This window comes from Nomascus leucogenys, chromosome 18 (assembly GCF_006542625.1).
Source record: "Nomascus leucogenys isolate Asia chromosome 18, Asia_NLE_v1, whole genome shotgun sequence".
Lineage (NCBI taxonomy): Eukaryota > Metazoa > Chordata > Mammalia > Primates > Hylobatidae > Nomascus > Nomascus leucogenys.
The window spans coordinates 55920532-55941122 of record NC_044398.1 but is presented as its reverse complement, the minus strand read 5'-3'; the positions used below and the strand labels follow the sequence as shown (position 1 = coordinate 55941122).

Genomic DNA, 20591 nt, shown 5'->3' with positions numbered 1-20591 from the left:
TTTCTTGTGAGAGTGGGTGACAGTAATCCTGAAGATGTCTCAGTATCCTTCAGTCATTATTCTCCTTCCCTTTTGCACTGTAGTTGGGTAAGGAAGGTATCCCTCCTTGTGCTTCTATAACCTGCGTATACTTCCATGTTTGCATTTATCGTATAGAATTATAATTATACATTTGGTCTTTACAGATAAAGATACTTAGAAATATAGGTGGACAGACAGGGTCTTTGAGAAGTGGGACTGTGTCTTAGTCTATTTCGTAGACCTAATGCTTTGAGTATAGAAGTCCACTAAGTGTTAGTTGAATGAATGAGTCTTCCTTCATTTTGCATTTTGGAAACTAAAGCTCAGCAAGTTAATAGGTTAATTTTTTAAATTTCTTTAATATCCAAGTATTTTGGCTTAGCCCAGGAATGAATTTCAGAGCATCTAGAGAGCAATGGATAAATAGTGTATCCTCAAACATGTATGTGCATATGCTTTGTTTTTCTCACCTGTGCATTTGAAAACTACTGAGCAGCAGTGAATTTGTGAATTCCTGATTAATAACTGGGGTGCAGCTAGTCTATGGTTCTGGTTGAATTCAGAGTCTTGAGCAATCTGTCTGAGTTAGTGTACTAATAAGGGCTTCTGCTTTAAATTACAACAAATCATTCTTCACTGCTCCACAGGAGGGGCCATTATTCTCTCCAGAAAATAATTTTGGCTATCCTCTAACACAGACTCAAATGGAGAACTTGCTATTTAACTTGGGATCTCACAGTTCCCTTCCTCTAAAAAATAGATACAGTAAATATAGCATAGATTGAAAATTGTTAAAACAAGTATCAATAAACAGCTTTTTAGCTATTAAAGAAAAATTTGGTAAACCAGAAGCTTTGAGAAAGGTAAATTCCTATGATTTCCTCCAAAATGAACTAAATTAAAAATATGTACTTAGATAACAAATAAGGCAAGCTTTTATATATTTTTGTTTTGTTTTGTTTTGTTTTTTGAGACGGAGTCTCACTCTGTCACCCAGGCTGGAGTGCAGTGGCGAGATCTCGGCTCACTGCAAGCTCCGCCTCCTGGGTCACACCATTCTCCTGCCTCAGCCTACCTAGTAGCTGGGACTACAGGTGCCCACGACCATGCCCAGCTAATTTTTTGTATTTTTTAGTAGAGACGGGGTTTCACCATGTTAGCCAGGATGGTCTCAATCTCCTGACCTCGTGATCCACCCGCTTCGGCCTCCCAAAGTGCTGGGATTACAGGCGTGAGCCTCCATACCCGGCCTTTATATGATATCTTTTTAAAACATCATACATTGGAGTAGTTAGCAAAATGAGAGCTTTGTTCTTACATTATTTGATTTATAGATTTTTGGCAATAATTAGAAAAGAGGGCCAGTTGCTTATGAAATGTATTCCTAGTGTCTGACACCAACATATTATTAATTACATATAAGATAGCACTTATATTATTTATATTCTCCACAGTAAGAGGACACAGATTCAGTTTGCCTATGGTGATTAGTAGGTTGTTGTATGAATTAAAACCTGAGGATGGTAGGGGTGTCCGTTTATACTGGAACTTCTTGAGGGCAGAAAGAACAAGATATGGTAAACCACAACCTGCAGAATCAAACTGAAAATCAATGTCCTCATGTTATTTTTAAATCAAATTTTCAGGGAAAGCTACAGCTGGGAGTAAAGGGTTTTAGAATCAATTTTATTTGAATCTGTCACTTCATAATTATACTATGAGCTCATTATTGGGTACTGAAGATCTTAGATGACTGTCAGGCACCTCATACTCAGAATGTCCAAAATGGAGCTGCACCACCTCATCTGTCTAGAAATCTGCTACATATAAAGAGTTTCTTGTCTTAGAAAGTCACCCACATCTACTCATTGCTCAAGACGAAAATCTTAAGCTCATCCTTGAGTCTTCCCTTGTTTTCACCTCCCACTTATACAACTTAGACACAAAACTTGTCTCTCTGTTAGATATCCCCAAATTCCACCTTTACTGCTCCTGCCCTAGTTCTAGCCCTCGTCTTTTGCCTGGGCTCCTGCAGTTATACTTTACTGAACTCCCTGCATCCTAATCTCCTTCCCTTTCTTCCAGTCCTTTCTCCACACTGCAGCCAGGGGGATCCTTTCAAAAAACACATCTGATCCTGCCACTACTTTGTTCGGTATCCCCATCCCTTGGGGAGGGCTTTTCCTTATGGTCCTCCGAGCTGGCACAGAGTAAGCAACTAATGAGTAATAACTTCTTTATATCTCTTGGTGCTAATCAGTTACTCTCTCTTCCTATTACCTATTAGCCAGGTCCGCATCTTTCACTACCTTAAATGCGCCATAATCTTTCCCAGTCAGAGCTCTTACACTTGTAACTTGGAAAGTACTTTGAAATTTATTGACGTGCTTTTTCTTTTTTTCCTGCCTGATAACATGATCTTCACCCCAGTGTGCCTGAGGCATCACTCTGTTTGGCAGCGGGAATATATGAACATTTATTCTAGAAGAAATGCAAATTGCAAAAAAAAAACATGATTGAGGTAACATTCAGTTTTTAGCATTCAAAAATAGGAATTTATAGCAAGGCTATCTCCTGAGGAAAGCCTATCTCCTGAGGGAAATCTGTCTAAATTGCTTTACCTTCTCTTTAGCATATAGAGAGAGAGTTTTCAGGGATACACCACACGGTTTTTTTTTTATAAGAGAGGATAGAAAGAAGGGAGAAACCTTTTCCAATTCTAGGATCATTGTGGAAAGATCAAACAGGGTGAAGCAGGTCAGTGTGATGAGCTTTTTTTTTTTTTTAAACAGAGTTTCCCTCTGTCGCCCAGGCTGGAGTGTAGGAGATGAGCTTTTAAAAAGATAACGAGGGCAGGAAGGAGCTCTTACCTTCTGTATTAGCCTATTCTCACACTACTATAAAGAACTACCTGAGACTGGGTAACTTATAAAGAAAAGAGATTTAATTGACTCACAGTTCCACAGGCTGTGTACGAGGCATGGCTGGGGAGGCTTCAGGAAACTTACAGTCATGGCAGGAGGGCAAAGGCAAAGCCGGCACATCTTACCATGGTGGCAGGAGAGAGAGAGTGATGGGGGAAGGGTTACACACTTTTAAACAAGCACGTCTCGTGAGAACTCACTATCACGAGAACAGCGTGGGGAAATCCACCCCTATGAACCAATCACCTCCCACCACGTTCCTCCCCCAAATTACAATTTGATATGACATTTGGGTGGGGACACAGAACCAAATGATGTCACCCTCACACTTCCTACCACTCTCACTCGACGTTCCTGAGGAAGCCACTCAGAATCTGTGGCATTCCTGTCTGGGGTGAGCCACATCATTGCTAACCTGGAGAGGCAGAATGATCAGATGGTGCAAAGACTCAAGTTAGCTTCCCCAAACCGTTAGCTTTAGTTTCCAGAAACCTGAAAGTAATTGATAATCTGGCTGGAGAGTTTCTAGGGGGGTTTTTTCAGAAGATAAGGGGGGTGTACAGTGAGGCACTGGGCAGATCCCCTGGGCCAGCTCTGCTGTGTCTAAATGGGAGTCACAGCCAGACCTCAGAGTGTTCTCAGCTCCAACTGGAGCAAACAGACTTAATCTGCAGGAGGAGCCACAGGAAGCTCTCTCTGCATGAGAGGAACAGACCACAAGCTCCCTGGAGGCAGACTATGGCCTGGGAGCCCAGTAGGGCACCTAGCGGCTAGGCAGACAAAAGCATATGGCCCCGGAAACTAGAGAGCCACCATGCCCAAGGACCCTCTCTTTTCTCCCTGACACAAGGTCTTAAAAGAAGAAGAGGAGGGGCAGGCATGGTGGTTCATGCCTATAATCCCAGCACTTTGAAAGGATGAGGCAGGAGGATTACTTGAGCCCAGAAGTTGGAGGCCAGACTGGGAAATATAGCAAGACCCTGTCTCTACAAAAACTTATTTTAAAAAATGAGTCAAGCATTGTCACATGCACCTGTAACCCCAGCTATTCAGGAGGCTGAGGTGGGAGGATCGCTTGGGCCCAGGAGTTCGAGGCTGCAGTGAGCTGTGATTGCACCACTGCATTCTAGCCTGGGTGACAGAATGAGACCCTTTCTGAGGAGGGATGCTATATGATAAATGGAGAAAACACTTTTATCCAAGAAAGACTGAACCCTATCTAAAAGGACTTACAGATTTATTGAATTTAACTGAGCTTTATTTTTCTTCCAGCCAGTGGGCTTGAGCTTGGGGAAAAGCCATAATAGTTATAGGCAAAATGAAGAAATTACAATTTCCCTGTGTATCTAAGAGTAGATTCTGAATTTTGACCAGTTACAAACATGATACTTTCCCTGTGTAGAAATCTTCCCTCTCCTCTGCACTGTTATATATAAAGTTTCAGTACCACAAAAGAAATAGCACTCGAATATAATTCAAATATAAAATTTTCTTTTTAATTCTCAGCAAGGCAAGCCCAGCAAGGCAAGTTACTTCTATAGAAGGGTGCACCCCTACAGATGGAGCAATGGTGAGCACACACCTGGACAAGGGAGGGGAAGGGGTTCTTAATCCCTGATGCATGTGGCCCCTGCTGCTGTGTCGTTCCCCTATTGGCTAGGGTTAGACCGCACAGGCTAAACTAATTCTGATTGGCTAAATTAAAGAGAGTGATGGGGTGAGTGGTTTGGCGGGAAAAATGGTTATGACCGAGCAGGTAATTGGAATGAGTCAGGGTGGAGCAGGTAATTGGAATGAGTCAGGGTGGAGCAGGTAATTGGAATGAGTCAGGGTGGAGCAGCTAATCGGAATGAGTCAGGGTGGAGCAGCTAATCGGAATGAGTCGGGGTGGAGCAGGTAATTGGAATGAGTCAGGGTGGAACAGGTAATCGGAGTGAGTCAGGGTGGAACAGGTAATCGGAGTGATTCAGGGTGGAGTGGGTGATTGAAATGAGTCAGGGTGGAGGAGGTAATTGAAAAAGGTTGCTTTATGAGGAAGTTAAGTTTAAAAGTAGAAGGCAAAGAATTGAACATACTGACATATTGATTCTTTGAAAAGAAATTTAGAATTCGTATCTAACAGCACCCAGCTAACTTCTGTTTGCCTGAGTTTTCCCCACACCCTGTACTTCATTTAGCCAACCAGTTGTCAGACTTCACTGTAATCATATTTTATTTGAGTGCTTTCTCTGCTAAGCTATTGATTTCTCTGTCTGGTCTATCACTTTGTCACTTTGTCCCTAGAACCAGGTACAGTGCTAACATTTTGGAAGTACTTAATAAATGAATGAATGAAGGGGAGGGAAGACTTGCCATATAATTATGTGACAATGAGAAAGTCACACAGAATCTGCAAGGGCATCAACCTGCACATCTACAAATGTGTAAAAGTCTCTACCTCCTAAGACTGGTTGCTGTGAAGAGTAAATGGGATGCCAGAGGCAAACTACTTAGTATACTTGCTGATACTTCGTAATTCAGAAAATCTAAACTGTTACCATTTTTATGAGATAATATTCCTACTTAGCCTATACCTCAGTGCTATACACATAGTAGGTGCTTAATAAATAGTTGCTAAATAATGAAAATCTAAGTTTCCAAAAGAGGTGCCTCTTTATGTTTCCAAAAAAGAAAACAGTAACCCTCTGCTGGAATAAATTCGGTATTACTGTAAATATGAAGCTACCTAATTACACTTAAAGTAAGATTCAGTTTGCTAATGCTCGTTATGAATATGACCTTTAAGAAAACCTTTTAGTTTTTTATTAAGTGGGGTATACTTTTACAAAAAATCACCAGATACCTCAGAGAGCAAAATGACAAGTGAGGTTATAAATATTATTAATGAAATGTATTAGCCATCACTGGTATATGATCAATCAATCAATAATATGACTTCCCAGGAGATAGATCCCTTCAGGCAAGTGAACTAATGTCTGAAAAAACAATCCTTATCTTGAATAGAAAATGAAAGAGACTAAATTTAAGGGACAGCCCTCAGTTCTCATTTCTGCAGATTTCTCTCTGGGGAACTTCGTTTCTAATAGGATACTTAACATTTCAATACAAAAGTACAGAATGTACTTTTTGTGATTTATTTAGACCTCATTCTTATGACAGAATATTTTATGGTTTTAAATCTCTTATTACCCACATGCCCAATTTTAGACCAAATCCCCAATGCATAATGTAGGTTAAAGAGAAGTTGTGATTTATTAGTAACCCACTTTTTAGCACCAAGTGAGACAGTACACCCGAACTTAAAAATTATGAAGTGCCCTTCAATCCTTCCTTTCTTTCTGAATAATTCAGAACAAAAGCCATTAGGTGGGACAAACAAGCATGGGAGTCCAGGTGCAGCTCAGTAGGCAGTTTGGAGCCTGAGAGAGGTGAGGAAGGTGTCTGCTGGCAGGGAGTGTTGGGTCCCCAAGTGGTATGAGAAGCACATCCATGTAGGGTGATGGGGATGACCCTGTATGGGGACGAACTTCCTGTAGTGAGAAAGGCATCTGCATAGGGATCAGGGTGAAAAGAAGAGACAGGTTACCTAAAGGAGGCCTGATACAGTCAGGAGATTTACTGAGGACAACGGGAGGCAGGTTTCTTACTGTTAGAGAAAAGAATTATGGTGATGTTGGATTGGAATTGGAGGTATCAATGTGAACTCACCGTTTTAATATATGTAAACAGATGCAAAAATAAAATAAATATAATGTGAATGCATGTGAGTGTATATGTGTATGTGTGTGTACATATTACCTAGCTAATTCCACTAACAGGGTGCATTAAGAGAGCACATCTAGCACCTAGCTTTTGGTTTTTAAATGTAATTCTCAACTGAAAGGAATCAAGGATTCTTGGAGAAAGGCTGATTTTAGGGCTCTATGAGATGACCCTGGAACTTACTGTGCCCTCCAAATAAGGAAATACTCAAATATTGATGGAGACATGTCACAAGCACACAGAAGCCAACTTGAAGCAATTCTTACTCTCTAGATCTGGGACAGTTTGAGCACCAAAATACTAATATTGCTGGTAATGATGGTAATTCACTGAATGCAATAAAAATTCCATTAATCCATACTGCCATAAATACATACATAATTAAATGAATGGGGAGAAGCAAAAGCTTTTCCTTACAAAAGAATGCTGATGAGTACAGATAGAAATCGTGTAATTTTAAAATTCATCATTTGGTAACCATCTATGTAATAATTAATTCATCCAAAAATTTCAGTGGCTGCTAAAACTAGTGGGTTAAGTTTTGATTAGAAATAGGGTAGCTTAATTGTTTCAAAATATCTCTCCACAAAATACTAATTAATTACAAAAGAAAGAGGGAAAGATTACAGGGGAAAGACTGGCAGACACAACCATTAATCAAGTTCTCAAAGCAAACATAACTAATAACAAGATGAATGCAAACCACACAGCACCTGAGAGGATGCAATGAGAAGACCTCAGCATCACTTCTGTGATGTTCCTGCCAAAAATAAAATTGTGAGGGAACATACAACAAACCGAAATTCAGGAACAGTCTATAGAACAACTGGCCTGAAATCTTAAAAAAAAATGTTAAGTTCATGAAATTCAAGAAGAGATTGAGGAACTGCTCCAGATTGAAGGAGATTAGAAACTTGACAACTAAAAGCACCACATAATCCCGGATTCAATCATTTTGTTATAAAGGATATATTTAGGACAGTTGATAAAATTTGAATGGGCTCTGTAGAGTAGATGATAGAAGTGTATCAGCATTAAAATTCCTGATTTTGAAGGTTGTGTGGAGGGAATATCCTTGTTTGTGGCAATTACAAACAAATATATAGGAGTGAAGGGGCATTATGTAGCCCACCTTACTCTCAGATGGTTCAGGAAAAAAAGTACTTTGTAGTTTTTTTGCCAACTTTTCTCTAAGGTTGAAATTGTGTGTATGTGTATATATATGTATATATGTAATACATATTAGTTGAATGTTATGAATCTTGAAAACTTGAGAGCTAGTTCTTTATGGAGTGAAATAATACACTGAAAAAAAAAACTAGGGGGAAAACCATTTTAAAAGTTCGCAGAGTTTTCGAATGCTCATAACTATATAAAACATTAATATATTACTCATCCAGAATACATTTTTGTATTTTGAGGAGGTGACTTTTACCTTATTTGGAAGGCAGGGTCTTTGTAATTATTATATAAAGTTGAACCATGAATAAGTGGACTCTTTATTTTAGAGCTTTATGATTCAAGCAGAACCTGTGGGCTCACAAGTTCCAAAACTGACTATTTTTCAAAGTCGAATTAAGCTGTTTAACATTATAGATACTGGTGTATGTTTTAGTCAACGATCTTTTAGTTGTAAGGACTAGACGCCCCAACTAGCTCCAACAAAAAAGGCCAAATACAAAAGGCAGTCTCACAAATGAGAGAGCAGGCCCAAAGGCATTGGAACTGGGACAGGTAAGTGAAAGGCAAGAGCCGAGACTGCTTGCTGCCTCCTACTCTCTCACTGGAGAAAGTCTCTTCTCCCTACTCCTCAGGTGCGGCTGTGCAGAGCAACCTCAGGAGTTTTTATGTTGCTATCAAGTTCACTCAAAAACAGAAGCCTTAACCTCCCTTGTTTGACCTCAACACAGCTGTAGAAATTTTAATAAGAGCTACCAAGTGGGCTTCTCTATGATGTGATAACTTCAGGTGAACCAAGAGGACTTATATTTTTAAGAATGACTTCTTTGCTTCTCAGTTCTTCTCATTGTAAAACAAGTCTTTGGGACCAGAACTAAAATATTTTAGTCTGCAGCTCTAAAATTTTAATCTCTGAAGAACTTTAAGTTAATAGAAATTTTGGTGGGCAGGAGAGAGGACAATGGAGGAGGTAAGTGGGGCAAAAAGGAAATGGAAAAATAAGACAAGGTATCAGTGATGATAGTGTACCATGAATGAGAAGTGTGCTATATACTCTCTACAGCTAAGGTCCAGTACTGGACATATGTACACATGTACGTAGTCATCCAGGATTGAATGATGCAGACAGAGCTGGGTGCATAGTCCATATGTCCAAAGCCAAGAAGAATGCAGCAAACAGTGTGATGTTGAGATCTTTAAAGAAAGCCATATAATTATCTTTATTATAAGATATGAACTAAGTCTTAAAGAAAGGAAAAGATCTAGATCCAGGAAGACTGGAGAGAGGATGGACTTCCAAGAGAAATCACATGAATATTGATTGGACAGGTGGTTGGAGTGAGCCAGTTACCTTGAGTTGCTGTAGAGACTCATTGAATGTTAAAGCTGGAAAGAAGCTTAAGTATTGTTTGGTATATTAAGTACAGGAACATCAAAAGATTTTTTATCCTTGTTATATGCAAAATGTCTGAATATGAATTTCTTGATGTGAAAGTATATAGCATCCATGAGATAGACTAAGTAGTTTTATTTTTTTTTATTTTTATTCTTTTTTTTTTTTGATGGAGTCTTGCTCTGTTGCCCAGGCTGGAGTGCAGAGGTGTGATTTTGGCTCACTGCAACCTCCGCCTCCCAGGTTCAAGCGATTCTTCTGCCTCAGCCTCCCAAATAGTTGGGACTACAGGCACACGCCACCACGCCCGGCTGATTTTTGTATTTTTAGTAGAGACGGGGTTTCACCATGTTGGCCAGGCCGGTCTTGAACTCCTGATCTCACTATCCACCTGCCTCGGCCTCCCAAAAGTGCTGGGATTACAGGCATGAGCCACCGCACCCCAAAAGATTCACTAAGTGGTTTTTTAATCCAAAAGTAATAAAGAAGCATTTATTTATTCCAATCCCCTAAATTAAACAATGAGAAAACAAGAGCCTACACAAGCAAAATGACTTGCTGAAGGGCACACTTTAATATTCAATTTGCTAGAGATTTACAATGGTTTTGAAATATACTAACTGAAGAGTTTTGCATATATTTGTTAAATGCTATTTAATTAAATAAGATTGTCAAATATAGCATTCTGTTTACTTTGTGGATTGTTTTTGTTTTTGAGACAGCATCTCACTCTGTCACCCAGGTTGGAGTGCAGTGGTGCTATCTTTCAGCTCACTGCAACCTCTGCCTCCCTGGCTCAAGGGTCTGTTTACATATTAAAGATGATTATTCCTGGCCCAGGGTAGTGGCTCACACTTGTAATGCCAGCACTTTGGGAGGCAGACATGTGTGAATCGCTTGAACCAAGGAGTTCAAGACCAGCCTGGGCAACATGCTGAAACCCTGTCTCTACTAAAAATACAAAATAAAAGTCAGGCGGGTGTGGTAGTGTGCACCTGTCATGCCAACTACTCGGGAGACTGAGATGGAAGAATCACCTGAACCCAGGAAATTGAGGATGCAGTGAGCTGTGATTGCACAACTGCATTCTAGGCTGGGCGATGGAAGTGAGACTATGTCTAAAAAAATTTTTTAAAAAAGGAAAAAAGATTATGATTTATATACTTAGTTTACATTATTTAAATAAAAACCATTTCAACAAACTAGAAAACGTAGAGGAAATGGACACATTCCTATAAGCATACACCCCTCCTAGATTAAATCAGAAAGAAATGGAAACCTTAAACCAATAGCAAACAGCAAGATTGAACTAGTAATTTAAAAACTGTCAACAAAAAACGTCCAGGACAAGACCTATTCACTGAATTCTATCAGACATTCAAAGAAGAATGGATACCAATCCCACTGAAACTATTCCAAAAGACTGAGAAAGAAGGAATCCTCCCTAAATCATTCTATGAAGCTAGTATCACCCTGATACCAAAAGCTGGAAAGGACACAACTACAGACCAATTTCCCTGATGAACATTGATGCAAAAATCCTCAACCAAATACTAGCTAACTGAATCCAACAGCACATCAAGAAGATAATTCATCATAAGCAAGTGGTTTTCATCCCAGGGATGCAGGGGTAGTTTAACATATACAAGTCAATAACTGTAATGAATCACATAAATAGAATTAAAACCCAAAACCATATGATCATCTCAATAGACACAGAAAAAGCATTTAACAGAATCCATCATCCATTTTTGATAAAAACTTTCAACAAACTAGGCATCGAAAGTACCTATCTCAAAATAATAAAAGCCATCTATGACAAACACACAGCCACCATCATACTGAATGGGGAAAAGTTGAAAGCTTTCACCCTGAACAGGAACAAGACAAGTATGCCCACTTTCACCACCCCTATTCAACATAGTTCTGGAAGTACAGAGCAATTAAGCAAGAGAAAGAAATAAAGGGCATCCAAATTGGAAAAGAGGAAGTCAAACTTGGCTGTTTGCAAATGATATGATTGTATACCTAGAAAATCCTAAAGACTCCTCCAAAAAACTCTTAGATCTGATAAACTAATTCAGTCAAGTCTCAGGTTACAAAATCAATGTACACAAATCAGTAGCCCTGCTATACACCAAAACGACCAAGCTGAGAATCAAATTGAGGACTCAATCCGTTTACAATAGCTGCAAACAAAATAAAAATACTCAGGAATATACTTAACTGAACAGGTGAAAGATCTCCACAAGGAGAACTACAAAACACTGCCAAAAGAAATCACAGGTGACACAAACAAATGGAAATGTATCCCATGCTTATGGATTGGAAGAATCAATATTATGAGAATGACCATACTGCCCGAAGCAATCTACAGATTCAATGCCATTCCCATCAGAATACCATATTATTTTTCACAGAATTAGAAAAAATGATTCTAAAATTAATATGGAACCCAAAAGAGCCCAAATAGCCAAAGCAATCTTAAGCAAAAAAACAAAACAATACAAAAAAACTGAAAAAAACAAAAAACAAATCAGGAGGCATCACGTTACTGGACTTCAAATTATACTACAAGGCTGTAATTACCAAAATAGAGTGGTGCAGGTATAAAAGTAGGCACATAGACCAATGGAACAGGATAGAGAACCCAGAAATAAAGCCAAATACGTACAGCCAACTGATCTTTGACAAAGCATACAAAAACATAAATTAGGAAATAGATACCCTATTTAATAAATGGTGCTGACAAAACTGTCAGGCCACATGTAGAAGAATGAAACTGGAACTCTATCTCTCACCTTATACAAAAAGCAACTCACGATGGATCAGACTTAAATATAACACCTGAACCTATTAAAAATTCTAGGAGACAACATTGGAAAAACTTTTCTAGACATCGGCCTAGGCAAAGAATTCATGACTAAGACCCCAAAAGCAAATGCAACAAAAACAAAAATAAATAAATGGGACCTAATTAACTAAAAATCTTCTGCACAGCAGAATAAATAATCAATGGAATAAACAGACAAACCAAAGAATGGGAGACAATATTTGGAATCTATGGATCCAACAAAGGATTAATATCCTGAATCTACAAGGAGCTCAAACAAATCACCAATTAAAAAAATAAGTCCATTAAAAAGTGGGCAAAGGACATGAATAGACATTTCTCAAAAGAAAATATATGAAGTCCAACAAACGTATGAAAAACTGTTCAACATCATTAATCATCAGGGAAATGCAAATTAAAACCACAATGAGATATACCACCATAAACCTGCAAGAATGGTCATTACTAAAAAGTCTGAATACAATAGATGTTGGCAGGGATATGGGGGAAAGGAAATACTTATACACTGCTGGTGAAAATGTAAATTAGTACAACCGCTATGGAAAATAGTATGGAGATTCCTTAAAGAGCTATTAATAAAAGTAGATCTACCATTTGATCCAGCAATCCCACTACTGGATATCTACCCAAAGGAAAATAAGTCATTATATGAAAAAGACACTTGTACTTGTTTGTTTATATCAGCACAATTCACAATTTCAAAGATGTGGGACCAACCTAAGTGCCCATCAACTAATGAATGTATAAAGAAAATGTTGCATATATACACCATAGAATACTACTCAGCCATTAAAAGGAATAAAATAATGTCTTTTGTAACAACTTGGATGGAACTGGAGGCCATTATGCTAAGTGAAGTATCACAGGAGTAGAGAACCAAAAACCAGATATTATCACTTATAAGTGGGAGCTAAGCTGTGAGTATGCAAAGGCATACAGAGTGATATAATGGACTTTAGAGACTCAGAAGAGAGTGAGCGGGAGCCGGGCTAGGGATAAAATAACTACACCTTAGATACAACGTATACCACTTGGGTAATGGGTGCACTAAAATCTCAGAATTTACCACTATATAATTCATTCATGTAACAAATAAACACTTGTACATCAAAAGTTATTGAAATAAAAAATAAATAAAAACTATTTTAAGCAGAGAGTTGTCTAACCAATGTGGAAGTCTTAGGCCTTTTAAAAATGTCAACTGTAGAACTAGGTTTTAAACTTCATGTAACTTTCAGAAATGGGAGAGCAAAACTTTTGCTTATTACTGCACGTCAATATAAAAGTCTTATTTAACTTTAAAAAAATCCACCAATTTAAATATTAATCTGATTTCAAAATATTAATCTGATTTCAAAAATACCTTCACAGAAATATCCAGAATATAGTCTTACCAAATACTGTTTGACTTATGCAATAGGACATGGGGTTGCTGTACAGCCATGGAACAGTCTAGGAAGCATTGTTGGGTGACCTAAAATAGCCATGGCCCTCCCAAGTTGACACATAAAATTAACTATCAGAGTGTCTTAACCTCATCAACAAAATAATAATGTTAGATGGTATAATACAATTTATGACACCTTTATGTTAACAAAATTCTATATTTTTATAGTTTCAGTTCTCATTCCTACAGTATTTTGTTATTAACAGTGACAAAACCTATGCTTTTCTCTCTGTTCTATTGAGATGTCAAGGGTTATAGCAAATTGAGTTCCCAGAAGTTGTCTGGTCTATTTGAGCCAGAATAGAAAACACATATTTGATGTTTCTGCTGTCTTTCTAAGACCCTAGGAGTTTTCTTGACTACAAGAATAAAGCCTGCATGTTTCTCTCCCTAGAAATATCACTTATGCGATAGGGAATGAAGTTGCTGTTCAGCCATGGAATAGCCCAGGAAGCCTTGTTGGACAGAACTAAAATAGCCTGAAAATTCCCTAGCAAAGCAAAAGACTGAAGAAGCATTAACATAAACCTAAACCTCTATAATGTTCCTGTGGCTTTGACTTTTAATAGATTATTGCTCTTTCTATTAGCCTGTTTTCTGTTCAGCCTTGGTCCTTTTTGACCTCTTTTTCCTTTCTGTGTCTTCTCACTATACCAACATTCTGCCTGGAATTTTCCACCCATCAGCAGCTTCTCTCTTGAGATGATTATGTAACTGTTTATCTTGGTGACTTATTCCTTTAGTTACTCTCTAGACAAGATGATTTTCCTAATCTTCTTTACTTCCTAGGGCTCCTGAACCCATACTTTGGATCCCTGTTGCCTTTAAAAGTAATTTATGTCAATCATTTTAATAGAATTTTGCATTTTTCTATCTTAGCTATTTTTCTTGTGGGAATTTACACTAAGTAAAAATGTCATTTGTCCTCAGGAGAGTGACTTTTCTTTCCAGCTTAAGTTTACTAACCTGAAAATGAGCAAGTTAGAATTTATGACCATTAAGTTATCTTCTAGCTGTGAAGCTAGTTTTGTGTTAGTTTAATGATCTTGAAGTTTAACAGGCATTGCATAGCACTCAAAAAACATGAAATTTAGTAAATTCCTTCCTCTGTCACTTGTTCATAGTTGGGCATGTGTCCTGTTTTTAATGTTACGCTCCTCACTCTTCTGCCCAAGTATATTTCCAATACTGAAACACCCATTTGGTTGCATATGGCCTTTGAATTTCATGGTAAAAGTCAAGTGCCATCTTGGAGAAATAAAATATATCTCCATTTTAAATCTCCATTAGTACCTTTCCTCTACTTGGCTTATAAGATAAGCAACCAAAGCCTAAAATTAATGTGACTTTGGGGAGGCACTTTTCAAAGCAGGGAAATCAGATAGTAAAAGCCCATGATTTGGGTTTAACCCATCAAGTCCAGAGCAAGGTGAAGGGTAGGAGCTGTGTACAGTCAGATAACCAGGACCCCTTGTGTGAGGAGCAGGAATGTGAAAATCGAGAAAAGAAACTGTACTCCTAATTCTCTTGAAGGTCAGTTATGAGTGTATCTAACAAGGTGGAATTAATGGAATGACATGACTGAAATATTTGATTATACCACTTTATTGTAGCTGTTCAGTCTGTAATCTCTCTAAAGGAAGAGAACTCGTTCTGTTAATGATGTTGGTTTAAATAGATATAGTTAATTGAAACTTCCAGTCAGATAAGGTGTGATTTGCCCAGGGTTGGTAGATGGAAAATAATTTTATGAAGATTCACAAGTCACCTACTATGTGCATAACACCATATAGGACATTCTCAAAGTCACTGGAATTTGTTAGTGGGCAGGGACAGGAAGAGGGTAGGGAGGAAGCACGCTATTCAAATAACAATTACATGCCAAAATATGTAAAATCGTTTACAATGTAGAAGATAGAAAGAAATAGGGATCAGTATAATTGGAGCAGATTAAAAGCCAGCATGGGGGAATTAAGACTTGAAATGGGGATTTAGGAAGGAGCAGGATTTGGAGTTGAGAAAGAGAAACTAGGAGCACCATTCTGGTTTTTAGCTCTGCAGAAATCCTGATTTAGGATCCTTTAATGTGACATTAGGTCCACTGGCAGGTTTGAGGAAATAGAATTTTAATATTAGTTTGCAAAACAGACTATAGCAATTGAAAGCTCTTTGTATGAGTAATTAATGCAAAAAAGTACATCTTGTCTTTTCCTCTAGGTGTGTCTGCACAGCTCACCAGCACCTGGCACCGTCGGAATACATCCGTAGGAACACCGTTTTGGATGGCTCCTGAGGTCAGATAGAGTTTTGAGGGAGACAAACGTAATAGCTGATCCTGTCTGACTTTCATTTTTATGTGTACTCTATCTCCGTAAGCATTTTGGAATATAACAGAAGAGACTCTCAGTTGTGTTATCTTCATGTGAGAATTTTGCATGTGTGAGGAGGCACCTGGGAGGTGGTCAATAAATGGGCTGTGAATGAACACATGAATCAGTGAAAGAGGGAATGAGTAAACCAGATGATGTAAAGAGAAACTACTTCCAGGTTTGATTTTTCATTAAATTTAGGTGTTTAGCGTGTATCTGTACTAATGATATTTACATTATCTTTTAAAATTATAATAGAAATATAATATTATGAGAACCCTTAGCCTTTGTGAGATCAGATTCAGGTCCATTAACGTATATGGCAGGTTCCTGTGTTAAGTCACTCTGCCTGGGGGCTATGCTCAGCTTTAATTAATTTTTTACATCATTACCTTTGGGAAGTTGCAGATAAACTGCTAAAATAGTTGAGGGAAAAAGTTTTCAAGAGTCATCTTCTCCCCCCATCACTATTAATGATTTTAATCTTTTTAATTATGTTTATCACTTGTAATGGACCCTTATTCTTGACTCTCTCTACAACTGTTGGGGAAAGCACTGCTATTTATCTCCAGTTTTCTAGGGAGTGAAGGGGGAGAAGTAATTAATATACTATATTAATATTTTCAAATCTTATAATTAAATTTGAGTATTAAATGCTGGTATGCTGTTTTTATTTGAATACTTGTTTAATTATTACTTGCAAAACAAGTTAAAATGTAAACTTAGTACAAAATATGGACAGAGGATGAAGTATTTTAAGAAACTTAAAAAAATCCACAATGGATTAAAAAATTTTTTTTAACAGGGAGCATATCTTAGAGTAAAAATATAAAGTATAGTCATAGAAGCAAAAACAAAAATTGAATAAGAGAATCTCAAAGGAGAGTTTCTTTAGAGTTTGTTCTGATGTATTACTAGTGTTTTTAAAACTTACAAAAAAATTACAAAAATGAGAAGTTAATAAAAACCTAGTTATAATACTAAATATTGCTTTTTGTTTGCATATATTAATAATATAACAATAAATATTACATATAATATTATATAATTAATATCCTAGCTTTATGAGTTTTGTATGTTTATTTACTATAACAAGCCATCATTCAATATTTAAATTTCCATTTAGTAAAAACACTTATATAATATGCAATTACTAGACAGTCATTTTTCTGATGTCAGTTTTATTATTAATAAACCTGTATAGTAGCACAGGAGGACTTGAAAGTTCTTTCTGGCTTTGCAGGCTAATGGATATAATAAATATGAGAAATGCTTCACTACAGTTTTTTTTAAGCTGTCATGGAAATACATGTTTGAGATTTTGTTCATATTATATTAATCTCTCTGTAATAAGTATTTTCAAACCTTGAAGAACATATTTTAAATAATCAGCTTTCTAGTTAATCAAGATATTCCGTATCTACCACTCTATGGTATTAATAGCAAATTTCTAAGAATTAGAAAGCAGTAAGGTGAACAAATATATATATATATATGTATATATATATATTCACCATGATGGCATAGAAGTATTTCAATGTTTTTAGAGCCTAGGAGGCAAGGTTGTTCAGATCAATTATCACTTGAAAAGTGAAATTCTTGATTTGGCATGTTTAAATTAAATTCTATATCAAAAGTAGTATTTGTTGGTTACATAAAGACATCCTTTGCCAGGATGAAGGTAACAAGGGAATTAGCGACTGTAGTAGGTGACCGTACAACTTATCATACAAACCAGGACACCTTGGAGAGTGAAAGTGGGTGATATTTATTACGATTCTAGGACTACAAGCATTAAACAAGAATGTCGAAGGCAAACTCGGACATAAATTCACCTGAGCCTGTATGAGTATATATCCTCTGACCACACATGTAAATTCATAAAATAATGTATTATCCTGAAAAATAATTTTCCTTAGGAAAAAAATGATGGGGCAAAAGACATTATTTTTACACTGTAGCAAACAAAGTTATATTAACAGAATGAGAAATTCATATGAATGCATTTTTGAATTTTTAACAGCTTTATAAAGGTATAACTATAGAATTAGGTCATTTAACACATACAATATTCTGATTTTTAATGTATATTCACAGGGTTGTGCAATCATCATCACAATCATCACAAACGTTTTTGCTCCCCCTCAAAGAAACCTAGTAGTCATTAACATTCACTCCTCATCTTTGCCTAAACTCCCCTACTCTAGGCAACCACTAATCTATTTTCTGTCTCTGTGGACTGGCCTTTTCTGGATATTTTATTTATTTATTTATTTTTATTTATTTATTTTATTTTATTTTTCTGAAACGGAGTCTCACTCTGTCCCCCAGGCTGGAGTGCAGTGGCGCGATCTCAGCTCACTGCAAGCTCCACCTCCCGGGTTCACGCCATTCTCCTGCCTCAGCCTCCCGAGTAGCTGGGACTACAGGTGCCCACCACCACACCTGGCTAATTTTTTATGTTTTTAGTAGAGACGGGGTTTCACCATGTTAGCCAGGATGGTCTCGATCTACTGACCTTGTGATCCGCCCATCTTGGCCTCCCAAAGTGCTGGGATTGCAGGCATGAGCCACTGTGCCCAGCCTGGATATTTTAAATAAATTGAATCATACAATATATGGCCCTGTGTCTGGCTTCTTTTACCTAGTGTAATGTTTTCAGGGTTCATCCATGTAGAAGCATGTATTAACGCATCACTCATTTTTAGAGTTGAATAATATTCCATTGTATGTATAGACCACATTATGTTTATCCATTTGTCAGTTGATGAACATGTTGGTGTTTATCACTTTTTGTCATTAAGAGCAATATTGCTATGAATATTTGCCACATGAATTTTTAATGTAAAACTTAGGACTTTACTGTTTCCCTCAGTACTTCAGGCTATGATCTCTGATTTCAGCAGTTCACTCTCATGTGATATTAAAAATACTTTCATAGAAAAGGTTAAGAAGCACTATGTATGATGATGTCCCATCATACTAAGTTGAGAAACTATTCTCTCTTTCTTTAGATATAGACATATATATATGCACATATATGCACATGCATAATTCATTTATGTATGCATTTATTATTGTCCTTCAGGTACTTAGAAATGAATTGGTTAATAGTCTTCTTATTTGCCCATAAACTTGCCACCCACGCCAGAACCAGAATATTACCAATAGCATGCATTGACCTCTATCTCTTCCTCTATTCCAACTCCTTGCCTCCTCTCAAGAGTGTCTGTTGCCCGATATGTTGTGTTTATCATTGCCTTCTTTTTACTTTTTTAATCACACTGATATGCTTATAACTAAACTGTTTCCTGTCATTGCCATTAGTGTCAGGTATTAATAAAGATTTATTTATGAAGGAGTCACCTTTCCTGGATGACATGTATGTAAATGTTACCAACTGAATTCTAGTGTGCCCACACATGGATTTTTTAAATGTGTTAAACCTGATGTTAAGTGAAGTCAGAAGGTGAGATATTGTTCCTAAAAGGGCCTTAGATTTTTCACTTTATATATCATTTTACAGTACTGTATTTAAATGACACAATTCTAATCTGCCATCATTCCAAAATTATTTTTTATTTTTCTTGTGGGTTGGCATGCACAAAACGTAAAATTTTAAAAATGCAAAAAAAATGGTTCTTAAAATGTAAAGTTGAATTTCCTTTTTGTGTTTATTGATGTTAATAATTACCATTCACAATCTGCATTTGTACTTACACATTTAGAACTAAATTGGGAAGTAATCAATGCAATAATTTCTCTATCTAATACAATCTTATAAAATTACAAAATCAAATTCCTCTTTTTTCCTTGTCTCTCAATTACATCTTTCGATTACTGACATGTTTTAAAACCGGGTTGCAGTTTTACAGTTTAGGGTGGCCTCAGATAGGCTGTTGGTAAAATTACATCAAGATTTATTTTTATTCAGTTTTCTTTTATTAGTGGCTTAAAGCTTTCGCATTCCTCCAAACTTGTCTTATTCCTCCCTTAGGTAGCCTTGCCTTCTAGTTGCCATTAGAGATCAAGGCCATCTAACTAGACAGCCCGCAAGCATGTTTACCTTTATTTCCCCCACTTTTAATTCTTCAAAAACATAGCCTTCATCTTTGCCCATTCCCTCAATAGATATTTATTGAGTGACTACCCCTGCCCAATATTTAGCTGTGCATTTGATCCCATCCTTTTCCATTTGGGACGTGATTTCTTTCCTCTTTTTGTTCCATATTTTCAAAAATATTTTTCATAGGCTTCTTCCCTTATATTTGTAAACCTCCTAAGGTATTATCTGTTCCCAGAACAAAAATACTACTACCAATAATAATTTGATCTTTTATTCTCCTCCTAAGTTACTGCCTTCGTCTTTACTTATAGCTATCAAACTTCACCAGTTTAAATACTTAATGCTTTGTTCTAAGTATTTTATTACATGCTTGTTAAGGTCACAAATTTCACCTTTTGATGGTGTGGTTTTCTACTAGGTGATTGCATGTGAACAGCAATTGGATACCACTTATGATGCCAGATGTGACACTTGGTCCCTGGGTATCACGGCCATTGAGCTGGGTGATGGAGATCCTCCACTAGCTGACCTTCATCCCATGAGAGCACTCTTCAAAATACCAAGGTCAGATGACTA

At 37.1% G+C, this 20591-nt stretch overlaps 1 protein-coding gene across 1 annotated transcript in view; it reads left to right on the top strand.

Annotated features, from left to right (window-relative positions):
- The window catches only part of MYO3A (myosin IIIA), a 282509-nt gene that overhangs the window by 66099 nt on the left and 195819 nt on the right, over positions 1-20591 (top strand). Inside the window, exons 7-8 of the mRNA XM_030798007.1 lie at positions 15798-15874; positions 20434-20579. Of these exons, the coding sequence (XP_030653867.1) occupies positions 15798-15874; positions 20434-20579 (223 nt within the window). The remainder of the gene's footprint in view (positions 1-15797; positions 15875-20433; positions 20580-20591) is intronic.